The sequence below is a fragment of the Leucoraja erinacea genome, chromosome 4 (genome assembly GCF_028641065.1).
Source record: "Leucoraja erinacea ecotype New England chromosome 4, Leri_hhj_1, whole genome shotgun sequence".
Classification (NCBI taxonomy): domain Eukaryota; kingdom Metazoa; phylum Chordata; class Chondrichthyes; order Rajiformes; family Rajidae; genus Leucoraja; species Leucoraja erinaceus.
In genome coordinates, this window is record NC_073380.1 from 4519957 (window position 1) to 4542361 (window position 22405).

Sequence of the window (22405 nt, forward strand, 5' to 3'; positions counted from 1 at the left end):
CAAATACAGGTAGTCACATTGCTTTTACTCACATTTATGCCATCAACACTAATTCATGTCCTTAGGCCATTATTTTAAAACATTGATTCCCTGGTTCTAGGAACCATATTCTAATTCTGCCATATATTGTTGTCATCATGTAGCAAACATCTTATGAGATCATCCTTCAATCACCAGCTTTTCCAGTCAAATCCTGTGCCCACAACCCATCACCCCCAAACTATTCGAGTAAATTTCTGCTGCCTAACACCATCACAACCTTCCTAACATGTGCTCTCCAGGATTAGACCATAGAAAAAGACCAACACAGTGGAGCAGTGGTAGAGTTGCTGCCTCACAGCGCCAGAAACCATGGTTCGATCCTGGCTATCGGTGCTTGTTTGTACGTTCTCCCCGTGACTGAGTGGGTTTTCTCCGAGAACTTTGCATTCTTCCCACATTCTAAAGACGTACAGGTTTGTTGGTTAATTAGCATATTAGGTATAAATGTAAACTTTGTACCTAGTGTAGGATAGTGTTAGTGTGCGGGGATCACTAGTCGGTGTGGACTCGGTGAGCCAAAGGGCCTGTTTCCATGCTGTATCTTTAAACTAAACAAAGACTTAATTCTTAACTCTGCTAAATATTTACATTTAATTTAGATAAGGCCTGATTCTCTTCCCCAAAACACACAAAAAATCCCTCATTTTAAGAAAAGAACAAATGGTCTTCAAGGGATACGAATATATCCGTCGGACCATTTTCAACAGGTCTTCGATTTGGTATGTTAGAAATGGGCAAGCAGTCAGTGACAACGGCAGACGTCATTCACACAACTTTTTCACACAAAGGGTTGTGGGTTCACACAAAGGGTTGTGGGTGTATGGAACGAGCTGCCAGAGGAGGTAGTTGAGGCAGGGACTATCCCAACATTTAAGAAACAGTTCGGCAGGTACATGGATTGGACAGGTTTGCAGGGATATGGACCAGTTGGGACTACTGTAGCTGGGGCATGTTGGCCAGTGTGGGCAAGTTGGGCCGACGGGCCTGTTTCCACACTGTATCACTCTATGACTTGATGAACAAGGGAAGGCAGTAATAGGAATGAAGGAAACAAGTCGTCAAGAGTCATATGGTTGCTGACTGGAACAAGCTTCTTGGAAAGATGGTCCTAACTTTGTTAATTAATGTGCATTATTACCCTTTTTTTGAATTTTTTATTCTTATTTTTTTGTTTTTTGGCACAGAATTCTTTGAGCTGTTCATCCATATCCAAGAGCATATCTTCAAATGATTCCTGACACGAGGATCTGTGGAAAATAAAACATCAGAAAATAAGCGAGTCACAGAATTAATGAAATGTTTGCCGAAATGATTCCCGACTTCTGAATTTCCAGAAGTCTGAAGAAGGGTTTTGGCCTGAAACGTTGCCTATTTCCTTCGCTCCATGGATGCTGCTGCATCCGCTGAGTTTCTCCAGCACTTTTGTCTACCTCTGAATTTCCAATATTGTTCTGGCAAATAGAACTAGAAGGAAAAGGAACTAATAATAACAGTGAAAGGCCTGGATAGAGTGGATGTGGAGAGGATGTCTCCACTAGTGGGAGAGTCTAGGATTATATGTCATAGCCTCAGAATTAAAATACATCCCTTCATGAAGACGAGAAGTAATTTCTTTAGCGGGTGGTGAATCTGTGGAATTCATTGCCACAGAAGGCTGTGGAGACCAAATTAATAGTAAGATTAAATGAGAATTTACCAGTTTGAAGTTTGATCTTTATTTTATGAGGAGTTACGATGAGGGATTACGTGAAGAAGGCCCGTTCAGCCGCACGTGCGTCAATCCTCAACGGTGTGAAAACACAAATAATAACAGTGACTGAAGTATGATAGTAAGATGAAAGAAGACTAGAACTACCAGATGATCTTAATGAGGGCTGGGAGCGGAGGGCACGTAATCCCTCATCGTAACTCCTCATAAAATAAAGATTAAACTTCAAACTGGGAAGTTCTCGTTTAATCTTACTATTTTACTTCGGAGTCACGTGAGTGACTACATGAAGATTTCAAAGCTCTGTGATTTCATGCCGTGAGGAAACAAGTCTACACAACCACAACTGCCTCATTGACAAATGAGGGAAAATATTCATAATTCATACAGTCATGACATAGATTTAAACATGCTGCTGTTAAATAAGCAATAACAATAATCACATCTCTCATCCGGATGGAACCTATAACAGAACATAAAATAAATTGAGAAATACTCCTGGTCTGGCAACGGGTTATTATAACACGCTTGAAAATTTTGTTTGTTTGACCACGCTACAGCCGTTAGGATGTGGTCCAGCGGAGCATAATTAACCCTTGCTGCTGCTGTTATGACAGCCCTGGTGGAGTGAGATCCGGATCAGTATCTACTCCTGCATAACTCAACTCAGTTTTAACACCTGGCAAGATCTGAGCAGACAGGTTTTTATAACGTCTAATCGTAGTTAGCTCAGAGTCTCAAATGCTCTTGGTGACCTTGACGTATTGTTGTAAATGTGTGTCCCCACATCACAAAAAGTCCCTGTGTATGTCTTGAACTATCTTGAGATCTGACACCCCTACTGCTCTGCTTAAATTAATTATAGCATAAAATCTTATGCATATATTCGCAGATATACCATCCTCTCCTGTCACAATAATGTAACGAGTGACCTGTTGTGCTAACCAGTGCCAGGAGGATAACTACCGAATGAGGTCCGATCAAAGCTAAGAATGTAGCTAAGAACCCCCTGGTGAAATAGTGTTAACACAATGTCAATCTCCCATACTGCATTGTACTTGTCCTGGGAAACTTGTGTAACAGATATCCTTTACTTAACTCGATATCCGAAGTGAACCCAACAACTTGGACCTTGTTAGCTGTAGTAAGTCTGATGGAAAGCACCTTGGCACAGTTAATGATCCTATAACTCAATATTGTCAAATACCATTTAAATGAACTGCAATAGCTCAGGATCTGTATCATATTAAATGTAACATGAGCATTAAACAAACGCTTCCCATCTGAAACAGCAAAGTACCGCTTTTTTGGTACCATTCCAGCGCTGTGAATACATACAAAAATAGGCGTGACAACCCAAGCCATAAGCAGTCTATAATTTTATCATGCAACAGCTGATCTCTCAAGCCACATGCTGAACCAGCAAGTTACGTTTAAAATAACCATATAATGTTGCATTATTATTATTCCCGACAAATCAGGGATCAAACTGCATAGGCCAATTCCACAGCTGGAACCTAAAGCGACTCTTGATGACTATTTTAAGACCCGACTCATAAAACAAATTGGAGGAAGACATAAAAGACCATTCCTCATGCTTGAAACGAGAATGTATCTTTTGCCATTCTTATGCCACACATTTTTGCAACCTTTAATTAGCATGAAACAATATATCTATATTCGGTGTTGCATTCAATCAGAATTTCATAAATACTGCGTGGTCCAACACCCATTCTGTGTTGTCATTGATCTGTACTTAATAATACTCCAGTGGCAAATTAGATGATGTACCTTTTACAGGATCTTTCCCCTGATTGCACCCTTGTGTTTATCATATGCCACATCTTAGTGTATCAACATGAAGTTGAGCATGCACCTATGCATATTCACTCAATCACTCTTTAACCCATAAATGCACTTAGGGCCTATAGATGCACAAAAAAGCTGGAGAAACTCAGCGGGTGCAGCAGCATCTATGGAGCAAAGGAAATAGGCAGGCAACGTTTCGGGCCGAAACCCTTCTTCAGGCTGATCGGGGATGGGGGGGACAAGAAGTCTATAGATAGTTGATACCAATATTGAGGAGTTAATAACTCATTGCAAATCTCCTGCACCTCTAACTAGAGATGACATTTGCATGTTCCCACCTTAAGCCATAGCATCTTTTTTGCAATATAATGACATATTTATTGATCAACTACTGGAGCAATGCTGAATACTGTTTGTCCATCATAGTGGCTTATTAGCTTCAGCTGACAATAGCAAGTTGTATTATCCATGACCTTTATGACCCTTATTGTTTGTCATTAAGCATGCTGTCAGTTCTCCCACTTGCACAGCTGCATCACATCTATTACATTGCCAGTTAGTCTAATGAATAGGAACTCCTTTATAACCACAACTGTTCCAGGTTTCTATTAATTACAATCTGTGGCCCAGGGGGGAGTCACAGGCCAACTATCCATTTGGTAACAACCTAATTTACTGGATAGGAGAGAACAATTCCTCAATTAGCTTGAGACTGAGTGGATTTTAGCTAATACAGCATCAAAATATAATCCAGACAATACATCACAAGTTTTTTTGAACACCGAGTAGTCCTTTGAATTTTATTGTTATCATACTGTTAAATTGCCTCATCATAGCAATGCCTTCAAATATCTCTGATGATCATTGTACATGGAAAAAACCATATGAAATTAGTGTGATCACCCTTCTTTCAAAATGAACAGGCCACACCTGACATCATTTCGAGTCTGCCCTGACGGCAACTCTGACCCGGTTCCGATAATTCTCACATGTCCCAAGACAACTCTTGCCATAATTCTGACCTTGCCTTGAAAAACAATTCCCCATATCTCCGAGCCTGTCTCGAAGGCAACCTGGCTAAAATACTGGACCTGGCTCAACACTCTTCTGGCCAAATTCCAACCTTCTTGGAATACTAGTATTGTCCAGTTTACCTGGTTAAAATGCCTCTGAGTAGATGACAATGTCTCAACCATTAGTGTATTGCACAACCAATTGTAAATCTTACCAACTTGTTCGTGGTCACTTAGTTGTAGAGTAACTCTGGTCAGCTTTAATGCTGCTACCAGCTTCAGTGAACCGCTTCCTGCCGATGAAGCCATGGGGTGCGTTTTCCCCTAAACTATGAATCCTTACTCGTCGTTGGCCTAATTGGCCAACAGTTTATGCTTCGCCCTTCAGGTTTTGCTCGTGGAATATGTCTTACCTGAATAGAATATTCGGCGGGTGGCTCTAACTCCCCTGATAGCGGTGTTCACTGCATTGTGTTGTGATGGCAACCTTGCTGCCAGAAATCATACCTCTGACATGTGCCCTTCATCCCTTGAGGTATGCTCCACGCTATACCCTCAGCCTCGGCATCAGATTACACTGACCCGGCATGTTCTCCTCTTCCATAAGGGAGACATTAAGCAGCCCTACTACAAGGCGCTGCTGGTGCAGCCCCTCCAACAGGCCCACCCTTCAGGGTCAGAAAATGCCCCGGTAAGCTCACCTCCTCCATGAGGGAGACATCATTGCAGCTCTTCTACAGTTGCTGCTGCCATATATTTAAGCAGCCCTATACAAGGCGCTGCTGACACGGCCTAGAGCAATAGGCCGGCACTGCCATAGATTTGGCATCCCCATTATACAGCCCTGTTACAAGGCGCTGCTGGCAAGGGCTCTCCCATCTGCCCAACACTGCCATATCTCCTGATGTTAGGGTGTATCTATCTTGAGCCTCCTCTCAATAAGGCTCCATCCTGGCCAACTTCCACATTATTTATTTTTACCGGAAGGGAACCCTCCCGGCACCAGGACTGACCACTTGGGTCGATTTACCCCATATCTTGGGGACCTCTGCGGTCTGGGCACCGCATAGCTGGTAGATTTCCCCTCCCCCGGGAATCCCAGCACCCTTATATATTACCGGAGGGAAACCCCTACCGGCCCCAGGGCTGACCGTTCCGGTCCGTTTAACCCCTTACCTGGGGACCCCTGCGGTCTGCAAGCCGCATAATTACTGGATTCCCCTACCCGGGAACCCCAGCCTCTATATGTCTATCGGGGAAAACCTCCCGACACCCGGCATATATATTTATATCGGGGGGAAAAAAACCCTCCCGACACCTGGTCTCCTGGAGGTCCCCTCCACGGGAACCCCAGCATAAATATTTATCTTGGAGGGAAAACCCCTATCGTCGGAGGGAAAACCACTCCCGGTACCCGGTCTGCTGGCGGTCCCCTCCACAGGAAGGAGGAATATCTGTTGTATGTGACGGCTGGTAGGGTGGAAGGTGAGGACAAGGGGGACTCTGTCCTTACCTTCCACCCTACCAGCCCCCTTGTCCTCACCTTCCAACCCTACCAGCCAAGGACAGAGTCCCCCAACACATGAATACATACATATCTTTACCTCTTCAACATGTTTCCTTGAATTTTCTTTTCATTCTTGTCACAGATCTCCTGTAAAACAAAGCTATTGGTTATTGTACAAGGATAGATACATTCAATGCAGGGAAATGTCTTATCTGGATAACTGTTGAATGACAACTGTTTTTAACATGGTGTGAAAGGCAATAGGTTCCAGGTACCCACCACCCTCTTTGTAAGAAACCTGCCCCGAACATTAAGCTTTGCCCTCCTCACCTTAAAGCTATGGCCACCAGTGTTTGTTTCTTCCATCCTGGGATAAAGGATCCGACTGTCGACCTTACCCTGTCTACTTGATCTCTGCCAATGTATGTTTGTTGAACTGTCTTCTTCAGTCTGAAGAAGGGTCTCGACCCGAAACGTCACATATTCTTTCACTCCATAGATGCTGCCTTACCCACTGAGTTTCTCCAGCATCTTTTATGTTTGTTGAAGATGTTTACCATTAAATTGCAAGACAGTTTTGATCCGCGGGGTACCAAGCTGGCCGATCTTGGTCACTGAACATTTTGTAAACTACAGGTGGCATGGCACAACAATAAAAGTTTGCCTCTGAGAATATGGAATGGTTGATAACTTCTATTATTAGGGTCTCAGGTCAAGCGAGAAAACAAAGTTAGCAAAAAAATAGTAACCTCTTTGGAATGGAAAATACCAAGAAAGTTACAGGAGAAGCGGGAGCATCATTTTGTTTTTAAAACTTACATTTTTTTCAACTTTTATTTCTTTGTTTACTTGCATCTTTAAATCGTCCTCCTTGTTCATCTTGTTCAGGTTATTTTCTGCAATGTTATTTTTTGGTTTCCTGCAAATATAGTTTAATACAATACAATACAATTTTATTTGTCATTTGAACCTCGTTAAGGTCCAAATGAAATGTTGTTTCTGTAGTCATATATACAAAAAGAAAAAGACCCAAGACACAACACAATTTACACAGACATCCATCACAGCGCATCTCCTCCTCGCTGTGATGGAAGGCAAAAACGTATCTCTCCACTGCACTCCCCTCTCCCCCCCCGATGTCAGAGTCAAAGCGACCGGTGGGCGATGGTAATTGTCCCGCGGCCATTAAAGCCATGCCGGGTGATGCAAGGCCGCGCTCCGGGTCTTGGTGTTGGAGCCCCTAGCGGGCGCTAGCAAAGTCCCGCGGCCATTCCAAGCCGCGCGGGGCGGTGATGTAAGGCCCCGCGCCAGGTAATCTTCAACCCCGCCTGGAAAGCGCAATCCAAGTCTTGGTTGAATCTTCCAGAGCACATTGTTTGTTGGCGTGCACAAAGTGAATGACCCGAAGGCTGTAGTATGAAAATATAACCATGGAAGTGGAATATTAGTCAATTAGTCATAAAGTGGAAACAGGTCCTTCGCCCAACATGTCCCAGCTACACGAGTCCCACCTGCCTGCATTCGGTCCATATCCCTCCAAACCTGTCCTATTCATGTACCTGACCAACTGTATCTTAAACGTTTGGATAGTCCCAGCCTCAACTACCTCCTGACATATACCCACCACATTTTGTGTGAGGAATAGAGACCCAGCCTATTTAACCTCTCCCTATAGCTCAAATCCTCTAATCCTGGCCAATCCTCGTAAATCTTAAACGTTTGGGGGGGCATTTGATTTTTAAGGGTCCCGACTGTCTCAAATTTTCGATTTTTATTTTTTTGGACCTCCATCAGGTGACATATGAGGCATGTCATTCTCCACATTTATGTTTCAGATGTTATTTTGAGTAAATATTTTTTTTTTGGGTAAAAGAGACGCAGCCTATTTTGAACCTCTCCCGTATAGCTCAAATCCTCACTAATCCTGGCAATCACACATCCATCAGGATAATTAGGTCTTTGGGAACCACTCTCTACCCTGTCCAGCTTGACACCATCTTTCCTATAACATGGTGCCCAGAACTGAACACAACTGTATATCCGGTCCCTCAGAATACTCTCTAGAATCTTTCCGACTACAGATGTTAAGCTCACTGGTCTACAGTTCCCAGCATTTCCCCTGCAGCCCTTCTTGAAAAGTGGCACAACATTTGCCACCCTTCAGCCTTCTAGCACCTCTCCTGTGTTTAAAGATCTCATAATTTTCAACCAGGGCTCCTGCAATTTTTTCCCTAGTTTCCCACAATGTCCTCGGATATATCAGTTATCAATTGTGATTGTACCAATATAATCAGTAGTATCAACAATGCACAATTTAAAAACTCAGCTCAGAAAACCTGTTAGTGTGTGGCACGTTAGTATTATGCCAAGCAATTAGCTACACAGTACGTAAAGTCAGATGTAATTTTATTAATTTTTAGGAACATATTGGCAATTTATTGAACATTTTTCACTGCTTACTCAAAGAGTTGGAGATGTAGTGCCTGTGTAGTTCTTCCAACATTTACATTGGAACATTATGGGCAGTAAGCAGTTAACAAAATTAGCATTATGCAATTGAATACTTTTCCGACTAATTCGAGTGAGATCTGAAAGGAAACTATACATCGAGGTTACACCCATTCAACCCTATTGTGGAAAGGGGTGGTGGGGACGGAGAAGAAGAGGAAAGCAAATGCAAGAACAAATGTCATTAGATTGTTACCTGCTCCTCAATTGTCTCTCTGACTTGTGCTGAGGTGATGAAACATTCTTTAAAGTTTTACTTTCCTCATCCCTGCTATCCATCTTGAGTGTTTTGTCTTTAACCTCGTCCTTTGACATTGCACCTTTCAATTCTGGAAAAAGTATGAGCAAGAAATGTCAAAGCAAAATACTGCAGGTGCTGAAAGATTGGAAGCACCAGAAACAGTCTAAGCAACTACTTTAAAAAAAAGCTAACCAGGGTCAATTTGATTCTAATATTTCACATGCACATTATGCGAATCAAATCTATTCCAACGCAAATTCCAAAAGGTTTAACATAGAAAAAATATCCCAAAGTTCTTCAAAAATGTTAAAAAACCAAACACCAAGCAAAATGAAGCAATCAACTAAAGTTAGGGCATACCAAGGTGGATGGATAGAATGAAGCAGTGGAATTAGAGCAACATTGGACTGAGGCATGTCATTGTGTGTGTTGGAAACTGGTGCAATGCCAAGCTGCATCAATTTGGAAGTGGACAATTAAGGTATCTAAATGGTATGATGAAAATGTAAACACACAAAGCATTGGAGATCTTGGAAGAATTAACAGTTGGCCAATAGGTAGCTGGAGACAAGTTACTGGATTAAAGAAGGGGGAAAGAGGGAAAGCATGAGCTAACATCCTTCTACAGATGTTGCCTGACTTACCAAGCATTCCTCCATATGGAACACCTCTCATGCCATCCATCATTTTGACATTTTTCAAGTCCCTGGCCCCCACTGCCACATCTTCACCATGGATGCCTCGTCGTTGTACACTCTGCCCCCCCCCCCCCCCCCCCCATACAGGAAGGCCTTAAAGCCCTTTCCTTTCGGCAACAAAGAGCCAGCCAGGTCCCCTCCACCACCACTCTCATCTGCCTGGTAGAACTTGCTCGTACCTGAATAACTTAAGAGTTAAACTTGTTTCATTTCTCTTTTACTTCCTAACACTTCCCACAAAACAAAAGGTGTAGCTGTGGGCCTCAGGTACACCTGTTTTTTCATTGGCGACACTGAACAGTCTTTGTTCCAAACCTTCTATGGTACCATTCCCCAACTCTTTCTCCATTACATCAATGACTGCATTGGTGCTACTGCTTGCACCTCCTCCAGCTACCGCCGCCCTCATCTCAACAGCTTTGGACCATTTCCCACACTTTTCTCCTCCTTTTATGTAGCTCTGTCTCCATTTCAGGACATAAACTATCCACTGACATTTACAATAAACCCAATGACCCATGCTAGCTAGTTTGCGACTCTCCCTTCCTTGTCTCTTATAAAGACGTCCATCCCATTCTCCTAGTCTGACCCTCTCTGCCGCATATGCTCTCATGCTAAGACCTTCCATTCTAGTACATGTGCAATGTCTGCTTTTCCCCCCCATGAAATAAGGCTTCCCTCTGCAGTGGTTGATGAAGCCCACTCTCACATTTTCTGTTACACAGACCTTCTCTCACCCCGCCCCTCCCTTCAAACAGAATAGAGATCTTCCCTTTGTGCTCATCTGCAACCCTACCAGTCTCCACATCAACCACATAATTTTACTGGACGTTGATTCTGTTATAATTTCCTGAAAAATAATTGTCATAGAATCAGGCCATGCTGACCAAGATTCCCCATCTAAGCTGAGCCCATTTGTCTGCATTTGGCCAATATCCCTCTGGCCTTTCCTATCCATGTATCTGTCCTACTGTATTTTAAATGTTGTTATAGCACCTCCCACAACTACCTCCTCTGGCAGCTCCTTCCGTAGGCCCACCACTGCGTGGAAAAGGTTGCCCATCAGCTTCCTATTAAATCTTTCCCCCACTCACCTTAAACATATGTCCTCTGGTTCTTGATTTCTCTACCCTAGGTAAAAAACTGTGCATTCTCTCAATTCCAGTCTGCATATCAATCATATAATTTTACTGGACGTTGATTTTGTTATTATTTCCGTAAAAATAACTGTCATGGAGTCATTTCGCTCTGAAACAGGCCCACCAGTCCAACTCATCCATGCCGACCAGGATTCTCCATCTGAACTGTTTTCCCTCAATTCCCCTTATGATCTTATACACTTCTATAAAAACACGTCTCTTGCTGCTACGCTCCTAGGAGAAATGTCCTAGCCTGCCCAATCTCACCGGATAGCCCAGACCCTCGAGTCTTGACAACATCCTCGTAAATCTACTCTGTGCTCTTTCCAGCTTAATGACATCCTTCATATAGCAGGGTGACCAAAACTGAGCACAATACTCCGAACACGGCCTCTCCAAGGTCTTGTACAAATGTAACAACTTCTATATTCAATACCTCGACTGATAAAGGCCAATGTACCGATAGCCTTCTTCACCACCTTATCTAACTATCACACACATTCAGAGAAATTGTGTACCTGCACTCATAAGATTGTGGATGATTAGCCTTGATCACATTGAATGGCGGTGCTGGCACGAAGGCTGGAATGGCTTACTCCTGCACCTATTGTCTATCTCTCTGCTCCACAACACTCCCCAGGGCCCTGCCATTCACTGTGAAGTTCCTGCCCTGGTTTGACTTCTCAAATTACAACACCTCACACTTATCTGTATTAAACTCAATTGGCCATTCTTCACCCCATTTGCCCAGCTAATAAAGATCTTGCTATATACCACCTCCTTGTGTGGCATTTGCAAACGGACTAATCATGACTTGCACATTGACAAATAAATGTATCATTTTATCTCGTTCGTTGGCATAAGCCACAAACAGCAATGGGCCTGGCACTGATTCCTGAGGCCTCCAGTCCGAAAATCAAGCTTCCACGATCACCCTCTGCTTCCTTCCATGAAGCCAGGCAGCTAGCTCTCCCTTGATGCCATGCAATCTAACTTTACAGAGCAGCCTGCCATGTGGAGGGAACCTTAGCAAATATAAGGTATTCATAAAGTTAATGATGATTTACTGTTGGCTTAGCAAGGCTCCTGTATACATAAATAGCTTGATTCAGAACAATTTTACTTTGTTGCAATATTTTCACAACATGCGAGTTGTACTAAATAATATAGGACATCCTACAGAAAGTATAAAGGAGATGTGATTAAGTTGCATAGTGTTGAAAGGAAAAGGTTAATGTTTTTCTTTCACATCTGCCAATTTCCTTTATGTTTGAAGGTGATTCATGGAAACAGCATGAGCATATCCAGTGTATCATACTGTGTATCGGTTAGAAGTGCAGAATTAGGCCATTCAGCCCATCAAGTCTGCACCGCCATTCAATCATGGCTGATCTATCTTTCCCTCTCAACCCCATTCACCTACCTTCTCCCCATAACCCCTGACACGGTGGCACAGCGGTAGAGTCGATGCCTTACAGCAAATCCAGCGGTGGAGACCTGGGTTCGATCCTGACTACGGGTGCTGTCTGTACGGAGTTTGTACCTTCTCCCTGTGACCTGCGTGGGTTTTCTCAGAGGTCTTCAGTTTCCTCCCATACTCCAAAGACGTACAGGTTTGTAGGTTAATTGGCTTGGTGTAAATGTAAAAATTGTCCCTAGCAGGTGTAGGATAGTGTTAGTGTGCGGGGATCGCTGGTCGGCACGGACCCGGTGCGCCTGTTTCCGCACTGTATCTCTAAACTAAACTGACAAAACTAAACCTGCACTAGTCAAGAAACAGATGATAACTGTTGGCAGGCTTTATTCTTTCTGCTTCCACCAATCCACCAACTCTATCTATCTCCAAATCTGCAATTAATTGAACTAGAATTGATCAACGATATGCAATGCCACGGGAGATCAGCCAACTAGCGGTGGCGGTGTAAGTGGCAACCTCGCCAACAGCCTGCCTCGTCCTTTTATTCTATTGTTGTATTTAGTCTGTTTTATGTGTATTTTTTAGTGTATCTTTAGTTTTGTATTATTTGGGATGGGGGGGGGGGGTTGGGGGAAACTTTCCTCGACGGAGATGCGACATTTCGGTATCGTATCTCCGTCCGCACTGCAGCCTAGCATCATGGACCTGGCGGTCCCTTAGTTAGGGATTGACTTTGGGACTTCTAACCGCAGGAGCATCGACTGCCCCGATGGCAGGAGCCTTGATCGCCCCGTTGAAGTGGGCTTCGATCGCCCCGACTGCCGATGTTTCGATCGCTCCGACCGCGGGAGAAAAGGAGGAAGAAAGTAAAATTATTCACCTTCCATCACAGTGGGGAATGTAACCTCGCCAAAAAACAAGATGGACGTGCTGCCTGTGCTGATGGGGACTCAGAGGGATTGCCGTGACCTCGGTGTTTGCGGGGACATCGCCCCATGGGAACATCCTAGAATCTGGTGCGAGTGTGGACGCTTTCCGACTGTTCGGGTGGACAGGGACTGCAGAGAGAGTGGCAGCGGTCGGCACAACTCTGGCACACACGATGTGTGTGTCCCGGACATTGAACTGATGGGTGTGGGTCTCCACTTATGCTGTGTGCCCTAGGAATTCTCACACACAGCTGTAGTGGCTGTTTATCTTTAATCTTTATGTAGTTTTTTATCTTGTTGCTTTTTTGGTATGACTGTATGGTAAATCAAATTTCACTGTACCTCGGTACACGTGACAATAAAGGACCACTGAACTACATAGATAAATGGGTAGGAAGGAACTGCAGATGCTGAAATAGACTGAAGATAGACACAAAAAGCTGGAGTAACTCAGCGAGACAGGCAGCATATCTGGAGAGAAGGAATGTTTCGGGTCAAGGCCCTTCTTCAGCCCAAAACATCACCCATTCCTTCTCTCCAGAGATGCTGCCTGTCTCTCCAGAGATGCTGAGTTACTCCAGCTTTTTGTGTCTATCTACATAGATAAATCCCTTGTTGCTCTCTCCTGCTCATCAAGTCAAGTTTATTCGTCACATACACATACGAGATGTGCAGTGAAATGAAAAGTGGCTCTAGTCTCTCAATACCCTTAACTGCGTAGCCACAGTTCCAAGCAATCTATAAATTCGCTGATGGACAAATACGGGTAATGTTGAGTCAGAGCAGAGGAGGGAAAGTGAGAATCTGATTGTGTTCTGGCACCGTTCAATCTTGTTTTTTATGTCAGCAAGACCGAGTGATCGTTGACTTCAGGAGGGGAAAAGCTGAGGGTCCATTAACCTATCTTCATTGACGGGGCAACGGTGGAATGTTAACAGCAACTTGAATGCCCAGGAACAAATGAGATTTCAGAGTGGTGCAGGCTGCCTGGTCCATCACAGGCACTGACCTCCCCACCATCAGAGATCTACAGTAAGTGCCGTCTCAAACAGGAAGGAAATATCATAAAAAACCCACAACATCCTGGCCACACTCTCATTTCACTCCCACCATCAAGGTGGTGGTACAGGAGACTGAAAATCAAAACCACAAGGTTGAAGAATAGCATCTTCCCAGCAATCATCAGGGTCTTGAATACTACATAACACTACACAACACTATCTTCAGAATTTCTAAATAAGAATTGTTCTTGGTACACATAATAAGTAAATATTCTTCACTTGAGTCCTCTACCGCCACATGTATGCCTTACCAAATGACAAATATCCCATTTTGTTCAAACGTTGCAAGTTTCAAGGAAATTCTGGCAATTATGGCTTTGGTCCGAGACTATTAGATTTCACCTTGCACCATTTGAGGATGTTAGAAGGTGCACCTTAATAAAAATGTTCAAGACACGTTTTTTTCACAAGTAAAATGGATTTGCACACATTTAAAGGCCTTCAATCCAAATCATTAATTCTTTAACACTTTCCACAAATGCTGACCCAATGCATGTTTCCAGAGTTCCAGCATTTGCAATTTTTGATTTGCAAATATCAAAGCAGCTGACATTGCCCTATACAAGATCAGCCCGATATGCTGAAGTAGAGCTTGCAAACAACAAAGTGGATTGGTAAAGTTCTCAATTACTACCGCACATAATCGGCGTTTCAATGCCAGATAGACTTCTTGAAAAATATCATTGTGAAATCCATATTTTGCAGGAGATCAAAGATACTTGCCCAGATTTTTCTTCATAGTGTGCTATGACCAATCATTCTTAGTATAGCTCGAACCATTTCAGTAATACTGTTCAGTGAATTTATAAAGATCTACATTTCTCCTGTGCACAACTTGGATTGCAGATATTTTCTGTGGCTGTGCAATTTATCTATTAGATTTATTTACAGGAATGAACGGCAATTACACGGTACTTTTCACGACCTCAACCATCCCCAACCATCTTTAAGCAAACAAAATTAGTTTAAGTGCTGTTGCAGTTCTTTGTATAATTTGGGATTTTCTAAACTCATGTTTTCAAAGTCCAAATACAACAAAAATAAAATTATATATTCATAACGGATAAATGAACAGGTTTGTTTTATTTAACACAACCTCAAATTCCCCAATGCAAGGTCACAAATTGCATTTTGAACAAGGACCTTTTACACCCCAGTCATTCCCTCAGTTCCCTGTTTCCATCAGACAGAAGATATAAAAATCTGGAAAGCGCGTACTACCACGCTCAGGAATAGCCTCCCCTCAGCTATCAGACGACTGAAGGGGTAGTCACACAGAACAGAAGCAGGCCCTTTAGCCCAACTCATAAGATCATGTGACTGGAGCAGAATTAGGCCATTCGGCCCATCAAGTCTACTCCGCCATTCAATAACTTGTCATGTCAACCAAAATGCTACATCAACACTGGTCCCACCTGGCCCACATCCTTCAATTTTTTTCCTATCCACATATTGGTCCAAATATATTTTAATTGTTGTTAGAGTATCTGCCTCAATAACTCCTTTAGACTTTAGAGATACTGCGCGGAAACAGGCCCTTCAGCTCACCGAGTCCACGCCAACCAGCGATCATCCCGTACACTAACATGATCCTACACAATAGGGACAATTTCCAATTTCAGCAAAGCCAATTACAAACCTGTACGTCTTTGGAGCGTGGGAGGAAACTGGAGCATCCGAAAAAAACTAGGGAGAACGTAAAAACTCTCCACATCACCTGTAGTCAGGATCAAAATCAAGCCTCTGGCACTGTAAGGCAGCAGCTCCACCACACCCCTCAGCTCCTATGCTCCAAAAAATAAAGTCATAGCCTTACCAACATCTCCCTATAGCTCAGACCCTCGAGTCCTGGCAAAATCCCTGTAAATCTTCTCTCCACTTTCCAGTTTAACATCCATCCTATAATAAGGTGATCCAAACTGATCACAATACTCTAAACGCAGCTTCACCAACGTGACAACAATGCTAAGGTAGTCCTGATCTTGGAAACTACTTAATTACCGACATTGGACTTTTTTTCTGTAACTGTAACACCATAACAGTAACTCTATATTCAGCATGCCAGTATTTTCTCTTTGCATTACCTGTTCTACGTGTTTGTCTGGTCTGCTGGATAGCAGGCAAATAAATGTTTTTCACTTTCATTGAGATATCGGTGTACTGGTTTTCAATACAAAGTGTTACAACAGGTAAAAGAAATTAGGTATAACAACAGCAGAGACACTGTGCCAAGTTGACAGACACCAGATATTTCCCATCCCAAAACACAAAGTGCCGGAATAGGCTAAGGTAGCATCTGTGGAGGTAAACACAAAATGCTGGAGTAACTCAGTGGCACAGGCAGCATCTCTGGAGCGAAGAAATGGGTGATGTTTCGGGTTGAGACCCTTCTTTAGACTAGTCAGGGGAAAGGGAAACAATTCATATAGACAGTGTGTGGAGGGACATTATAAAATTAGCTAAAATTACTGACCACTGTATTTTAATTACCATGATATTCTGAACCTTATTTTAAATTGAACATAATCTTAAAATACTTGTCAAACAAATTTCCAACAGTTGGTATGTAGTAAAAGGGAACTGCAGATGCTGGTTGACTAACACAAGACACAGAGTGCTGGAGTAACTCAGCGGGTCAGGCAGTATCTGTGGAGGAAAGACATTCTTGCCATAGAGGGAGTACTGAGAAGGTTCACCAGACTGATTCCTGGGATGTCAGGACTTTCATATGAAGAAAGACTGGATAGACTCGGCTTGTACTCGGCTTAGAAGATTGAGGGGGGATTTTATAGAAACTCACAAAATTCTTAAGCGGTTGGACAGGCTAGATGCAGGAAGATTATTCCCGATGTTGGGGAAGTCCAGAACTAGGGGTCACAGTTTAAGGATAAGGGGGAAGTCTTTTAGGACCGAGATGAGAAAATCATTTTTCACACAGAGAGTGGTGAATCTGTGGAATTCTCTGCCACAGGAGGTAGTTGAGGCCACAGTTCATTGGCTATATTTAAGAGGGAGTTATATGTGGCCCTTGTGGCTAAAGGGATCAGGGGGTATGGAGAGAAGGCAGGTACAGGATACTGAGTTGGATGATCAGCCACGATCATATTGAATGGGAGTGCAGGCTCGAAGGGCCGAATGGCCTCTACTCCTGCACCTATTGTCTATGAGAACATGGTATAGATGTATAGGTAGAGATTCTATCCATGTTCTCCACAGTTGCTGTTTGACCCGCTGAGCGGCGGGGAGCGGGAGCGCGCACACTGAGCCCCCGGCCGCGCGCCTGGGCCGGTCGGTCTAGGCGGGAGCGCGCCCCGGGCGGGCGCGGAGAGGGGGTTGACGAGGCGGGAGCGCGCACAATGCGCGGGCACGAAGGAGGGCGAGGCCGGGAGCTCGGGTAGCGGCCGTGTGCCGGCGGGCGGGGCCGGGCCGAGCTCAACCAGGCGCCCCGGGATGGAGGAGGGAGGGTCCGTGTCCGTGTCGTCGACGCCCGCCCTCCCTCCCTCCCTCAGCAGCCACCGTGTGCGGGGAGTCGTCGCCACCGTTACCGCCATCGACGGCCATGTCGTGAGGTAAACTCGGCTCCTCCACCCGCCCGTCGAGCTGACGGGGAGCCGGGGAGTGACCAGGCCGCAGTAGCCGCTCTGTGACCGGGAGTGACCAGGCCGCAGTAGCCGCTCTGTGACCGTGAGTGACCAGGCCGCAGTAGCCGCTCTGCGACCGGGATCCCAGGGGGGGAGACGCCACCACCATCACGACGACGCCGCCGCCGTCCCCTCAGCGTCGACTCAACAGCGGGCGGCGCCGTTACCGCCCGAATCCTGAGGTAAACTCTCCTCCCTGTCGCCGGGTAACGGGTACCTGTGGTGGGTGGAGGTGTGGGGCTGCGCTGGGGCGGTGCCGGGGACGGTGCGGGGCCCGGGCCGGGGTTGGGGTGGGCGGCGCTGGTCATGGTGCGGTGCTGTCCTCTCCCCGCCGCCAACCGACAACAGGCCTGCGGACTGCCGCCTTCCCGCCTCCCCACCGCGCATGTGCAGCAGGGAACTGCAGCTGCAGGTTGACGACAACAACAACAACACACAGAGTGCTGGAGTAACTCAGCGGGTCAGGCAGCATCTGTGGAGAACATGGATAGGAGAACATGGATAGGTTTGGGACCTTGCCAGGGACCATTGTGTCTTTTTTTGTTTGCAAACCAGCATCTGCAGTTCCTCATGACTCCAAATATCTTACTTAGGAAAATAAGGACACTTTCAAACTTAAACACCCTTTATCTTGCAGTTCATAAGTGATAGGAGCAGAATTAGGTCATTCGGCCCATCAAGTCTACTCTGCCATTCAATTGTGGCTGATCATGTCTGAAGAAGAGTCTCGACCCAAAACGTCCAGCTCCAAAGATGCTGCCTCACCCGCTGAGTTTCGCCAGCATTTTTGTCCACCTTCGAATTTTCCAGCATCTGCAGTTCTTTCTTAACCATGGCTGATCTATCTCTGCCTCCTAACCCCATTCTCCTGCCTTCTCCCCATAACCCCTGAAACCCATACTAATTAAGAATCTATCTATCTCTGCCTTAAAAAAATATCCATTGACTTGGCCTCGACAACCTTCTGTGGCAAAGATTTCCACAGATTCACCACCTTCTGACTTAAGAAATTCCTCCTCATCTCCTTCCTAAACGAACGTCCTTTCATTCTGAGGCTGTGACCTCTGGTCCGAGACTCTCCCACTAGTGGAAACATCCTCAACACATCCATTCTATCCAAGCCTTTCACTATTCTGTATGTTTCACAGAGTGCTGGAGTGACTTGACGAGTTTGGTTTTTGCTGTGTAAGTTAGTGGAAAATTACAGCGTTGAGTGGAAAAATGTTGGGTTCTGTTGCAGCTGTGGTGACAAACTTAGTCACTCATTTTGAGGAACCTGATCATTGGTGATAATATGCGAGGCAATTGTTTGAGTCATTTAACCTGATCATTGGTGATAATACATTGATGACCACATTGGTGCTACCTCCTGCACCCATGCAGAACTCACTGACTTCATCCAATTCACCATTAACTACCAACCGGCACTCAAATTCACCTGGACCAATTCCGACATCTCCCAACCGTTTCTAGACCTCACTATCTCCATCGCAGGTGACAGACTACTGACCAACATCTACTACAAACCCACACACTTCCACAGCTATCTTGACTACACTTCTTCCCACCCTGCTTCCTGTAAGGACTCCATCCCCTACTCCCAATTCCTCCTTCTACGCTGCAACTGCTCCCAGGATGAGGTGTTTCAGACCAGGGCATCGGAGATGTCCTCATTCTTTAGGAAACATGGGTTCCCCTCTTCTATTAGATGCAGCTCTCACCAAGGTCTCTATATCCCGCAGCTCCGCTTACTCCGCATCCCCCTACTCGTAACAAGGACAAAGTCCTTCTTGTCCTCACCTTCCGCCCCATCAGTCGGCGCATACAACATATAATCCTCCGACACTTTCGCTACCTCCAGCAAGATCCTACCACTGGCCACATCTTCCCATCTCCTCCCTTTTCTGCTTTCCGTAGAGACCATTCCTTCCGTACCTCCCTGGTCAATTCGTTCCTTCCCACCCCCTCCCCTGGCACTTTACCCTGCAACTGCAGAAAATGCTACACTTGTCGCTTTACCTACTCCGTCGACTCCATCCAAGGACCCAAGCAGTCTTTCCAGGTGAGGCAGTGGTTCACCTGCACCTCCTCCAACCTCATCTGCTGGATCCGCTGTCGTAGGGGCTGAGGCGGCGGCGGTCCGACTCGGAGCTGAGGCTGTGTTCTGGTGGCGGCCCGACTTGGGGCTGAGGCATTGGTGGCCCGATCCGGAGCTGAGGCATCGGCGGCCCGACTCGGAGCTGAGGCGGCAGCGGTCCGACTCGGAGCTGAGGCGGCGGCGGTCCGACTCGGAGGCGGCGGCGGTCCGACTCGGAGCTGAGGCGGCGGCGGCCCGACTGTGAGGCGAGGCGGCGGAGGCCCGACTGTGAGGCGAGGCGGCGGCGGTCCGACTCGGGGCTGAAGTGGCGGTGGCCCGACTGGGAGGCGAGGCCGCGGCGGTCCTGACTCGGGGCTGATGTGGTGGTGGTCCGACTCGGAGGCGAGGCGGCGGCGGTCCGACTCGGGGCTGAGGCGGCGGCGGTCCGACTGGGAGCTGAGGCTGCGGCGGTCCGTCTCGGAGCTGAGGCTGCGGCGGCCCGACTGAGAGGTGAGGCGGCGGCGGCCCGACTCGGGGCTGAGGCAGCAACGGTCCGACTCGGAGCTGAGGCCGGCGGCGGCCCGACTGGGAGGCGAGGCAGCGGCGGTGCCCGACTCGGGGCTGAGGCAACGGCGGTCCGACTCGGAGGCTAGCCGGCGGCGGTCAGACTCGAAGCTGAGGCTGCGCGGCGGCCCCCGACTGGGAGGCGAGGTCGCGGCGGTCCGACTCGGGGCTGATGCGGCAGCGGTCCGACTCGGGGCTGATGCGGCAGCGGTCCGACTCGGGGCTGATATACGGCGGCGGTCCGACTCGGAGCTGAAGCCGCGGCGGCCGACTCGGGGCTGTGGCCACGGCGGCCCGACTGGGAGGCGAAGCGGCGGCGGCCTGACTCGGGGCTGAGACGGCGGACGTCCGAATCGGAGGCGAGGCGCAGGCGGTCCGACTCGGAGCTGAGGCGGCCGCTGTCCGACTCGGAGTTGAGGCGGCGGCGGCCCGACTGGGAGGCAATGCGGCGGCGGCGGTCTAACGCGGTGCTGAGGTGGCGACGGTCCGACTTGGAGCTGAGGCTGTGGTAGACCGGCTCGGAGCTGAGGGGGCGGTGGTCCGACTCGGAGGCGAGGCCGTGGTGGCCCGACTGGGAGGCGAGGCGGCAGCGGCCCGACTGGGAGGCGAGGCGGCGGCGGTCCGACTCGGGGCTGATGCGGTGGCGGTCCGACTCGGAGGCGAGGCGGCGGCGGTCCGACTCGGGGTTGAGGCGGCGGCGGCGGTCCGACTCGGAGGCGATGCGGCGGTGGTCCCGATTCGGAGCTGAGGCTGCGGCGGCCCGACTGGGAGGCGAGGCGGGCGGCGGCCCGACTGGGAGGCGATGCGGCGACAGCCCGACTGGGAGGCGAGGCGGAGGCGGCCCTACTCGGGGCTGAGGCGACGGCGGTCCGACTCGGAAGATAGCCGCTGGCGGTCCGACTCGGATTTGAGGCGGCGGCGGCCCGACTGGGATGCGAGGCGGCGGTGGCCCGACGGTGGGAGCCCGACGAGGCGGCGGCGGTCCGACTCGGAGCTGAGGCCGCGGCGGCCCGACTGGGAGGCGCAGTGGCCCGACTCGGGGCTGAGGCCACGGCGGCCCGACTGGGAGGCGATGCCGCAGCGGCCCGACTCGGGGCTGTCCGACTGTGTCACCTTCTCTACATCGGCGAGACCAAGCGTAGGCTCGGCGACCACTTCGCCCAACACCTCTGCTCAGTCCGTAATAACCAACCTGATCTCCCGGTTGCCCAGCACCAGTTCCCACTCCCATTCTGAATCTGACCTTTCTGTCCTGGGCCTCCTCCGTTTCCAGAGTGAGGACCAGTGGAAATTGGAGAAACCACACCTTATATTTTGCTTGGGTAGCTTACTCCCCAGCTGTATGAACATTGACTTCTCTAATTTTCAGGTAGTCCTTGCTTACTCCCTCATTCCCCTTCCCAGCTCTCCCACATAGCCTACTGTCTCCGCCCCTTCCTTTCATTTTCCCGCCACACCCCCCCCCCCCACCCCCGACATCAGTCTGAAGAAGGGTCTCGACCCGAAATGTCGCCTACTGCTTTTCTCCAGAGATGCTGCCTCACCCGCTGAGTTTCTCCAGCATTTTCTGTCTACTATTGGTGATAATGTGATCATGCGCTTGCGAGTCACTTGTCTTGAGGAACCTGACCTTTGCCTTTACACACATACAATGTCATGATATGATTGGAGGGCCAAGAAAGCTCGCCAAATTCCTTCTGCTTGCTACTGCTTATATCCTTGTACTATGCCTATTGTAAATCACTTGCTCTTGGGAACACTTGGAACTCCAAGAGGGTGACAGGTCGTGAACCAGAGTAAGTCCCCCGGGGTGACGAATTAACTTGTTGAAGCAAGAATGGTGTGTTGATTCAGTATATTTACTGAAGAAAGATCGAGGGGAAAATAATCCAGTTTAACAAACTCAGCGGGTCAGGCAGCATCTCTGGAGAACATGGATAGGTGACGTTTTACACAATACTGGAGTAACTCAGCGGGTCAGGCATCATCTGTGGAGAATATGGATATCGAACGAGCCACAGTATTTTCCGTCATCGACGCAAAAAGCATGT

The 22405-nt window shown here is 47.3% G+C and overlaps 1 protein-coding gene across 3 annotated transcripts in view; it reads right to left on the reverse strand.

Annotated features, from left to right (window-relative positions):
- The window catches only part of LOC129696109 (DNA topoisomerase 1-like), a 69780-nt gene extending 51744 nt beyond the window's left edge, over positions 1-18036 (reverse strand). For 2 of the 3 annotated variants that reach the window (XM_055633567.1, XM_055633566.1), the window contains exons 1-5: positions 17931-18036; positions 8784-8916; positions 6899-6998; positions 6177-6226; positions 1181-1289 (exon numbers count right to left, since the gene is read on the reverse strand). In XM_055633567.1, coding sequence (XP_055489542.1) covers positions 1181-1289; positions 6177-6226; positions 6899-6998; positions 8784-8916; positions 17931-18021 — 483 coding nt within the window. In that variant the 5' untranslated portion in view covers positions 18022-18036. Of the gene's footprint in view, positions 1-1180; positions 1290-6176; positions 6227-6898; positions 6999-8783; positions 8917-17617; positions 17649-17930 lie in introns of those variants that run through there. The other variant, XM_055633569.1, reaches the window with a different exon arrangement.
- Between the last annotated feature and the right edge of the window lie 4369 nt (positions 18037-22405).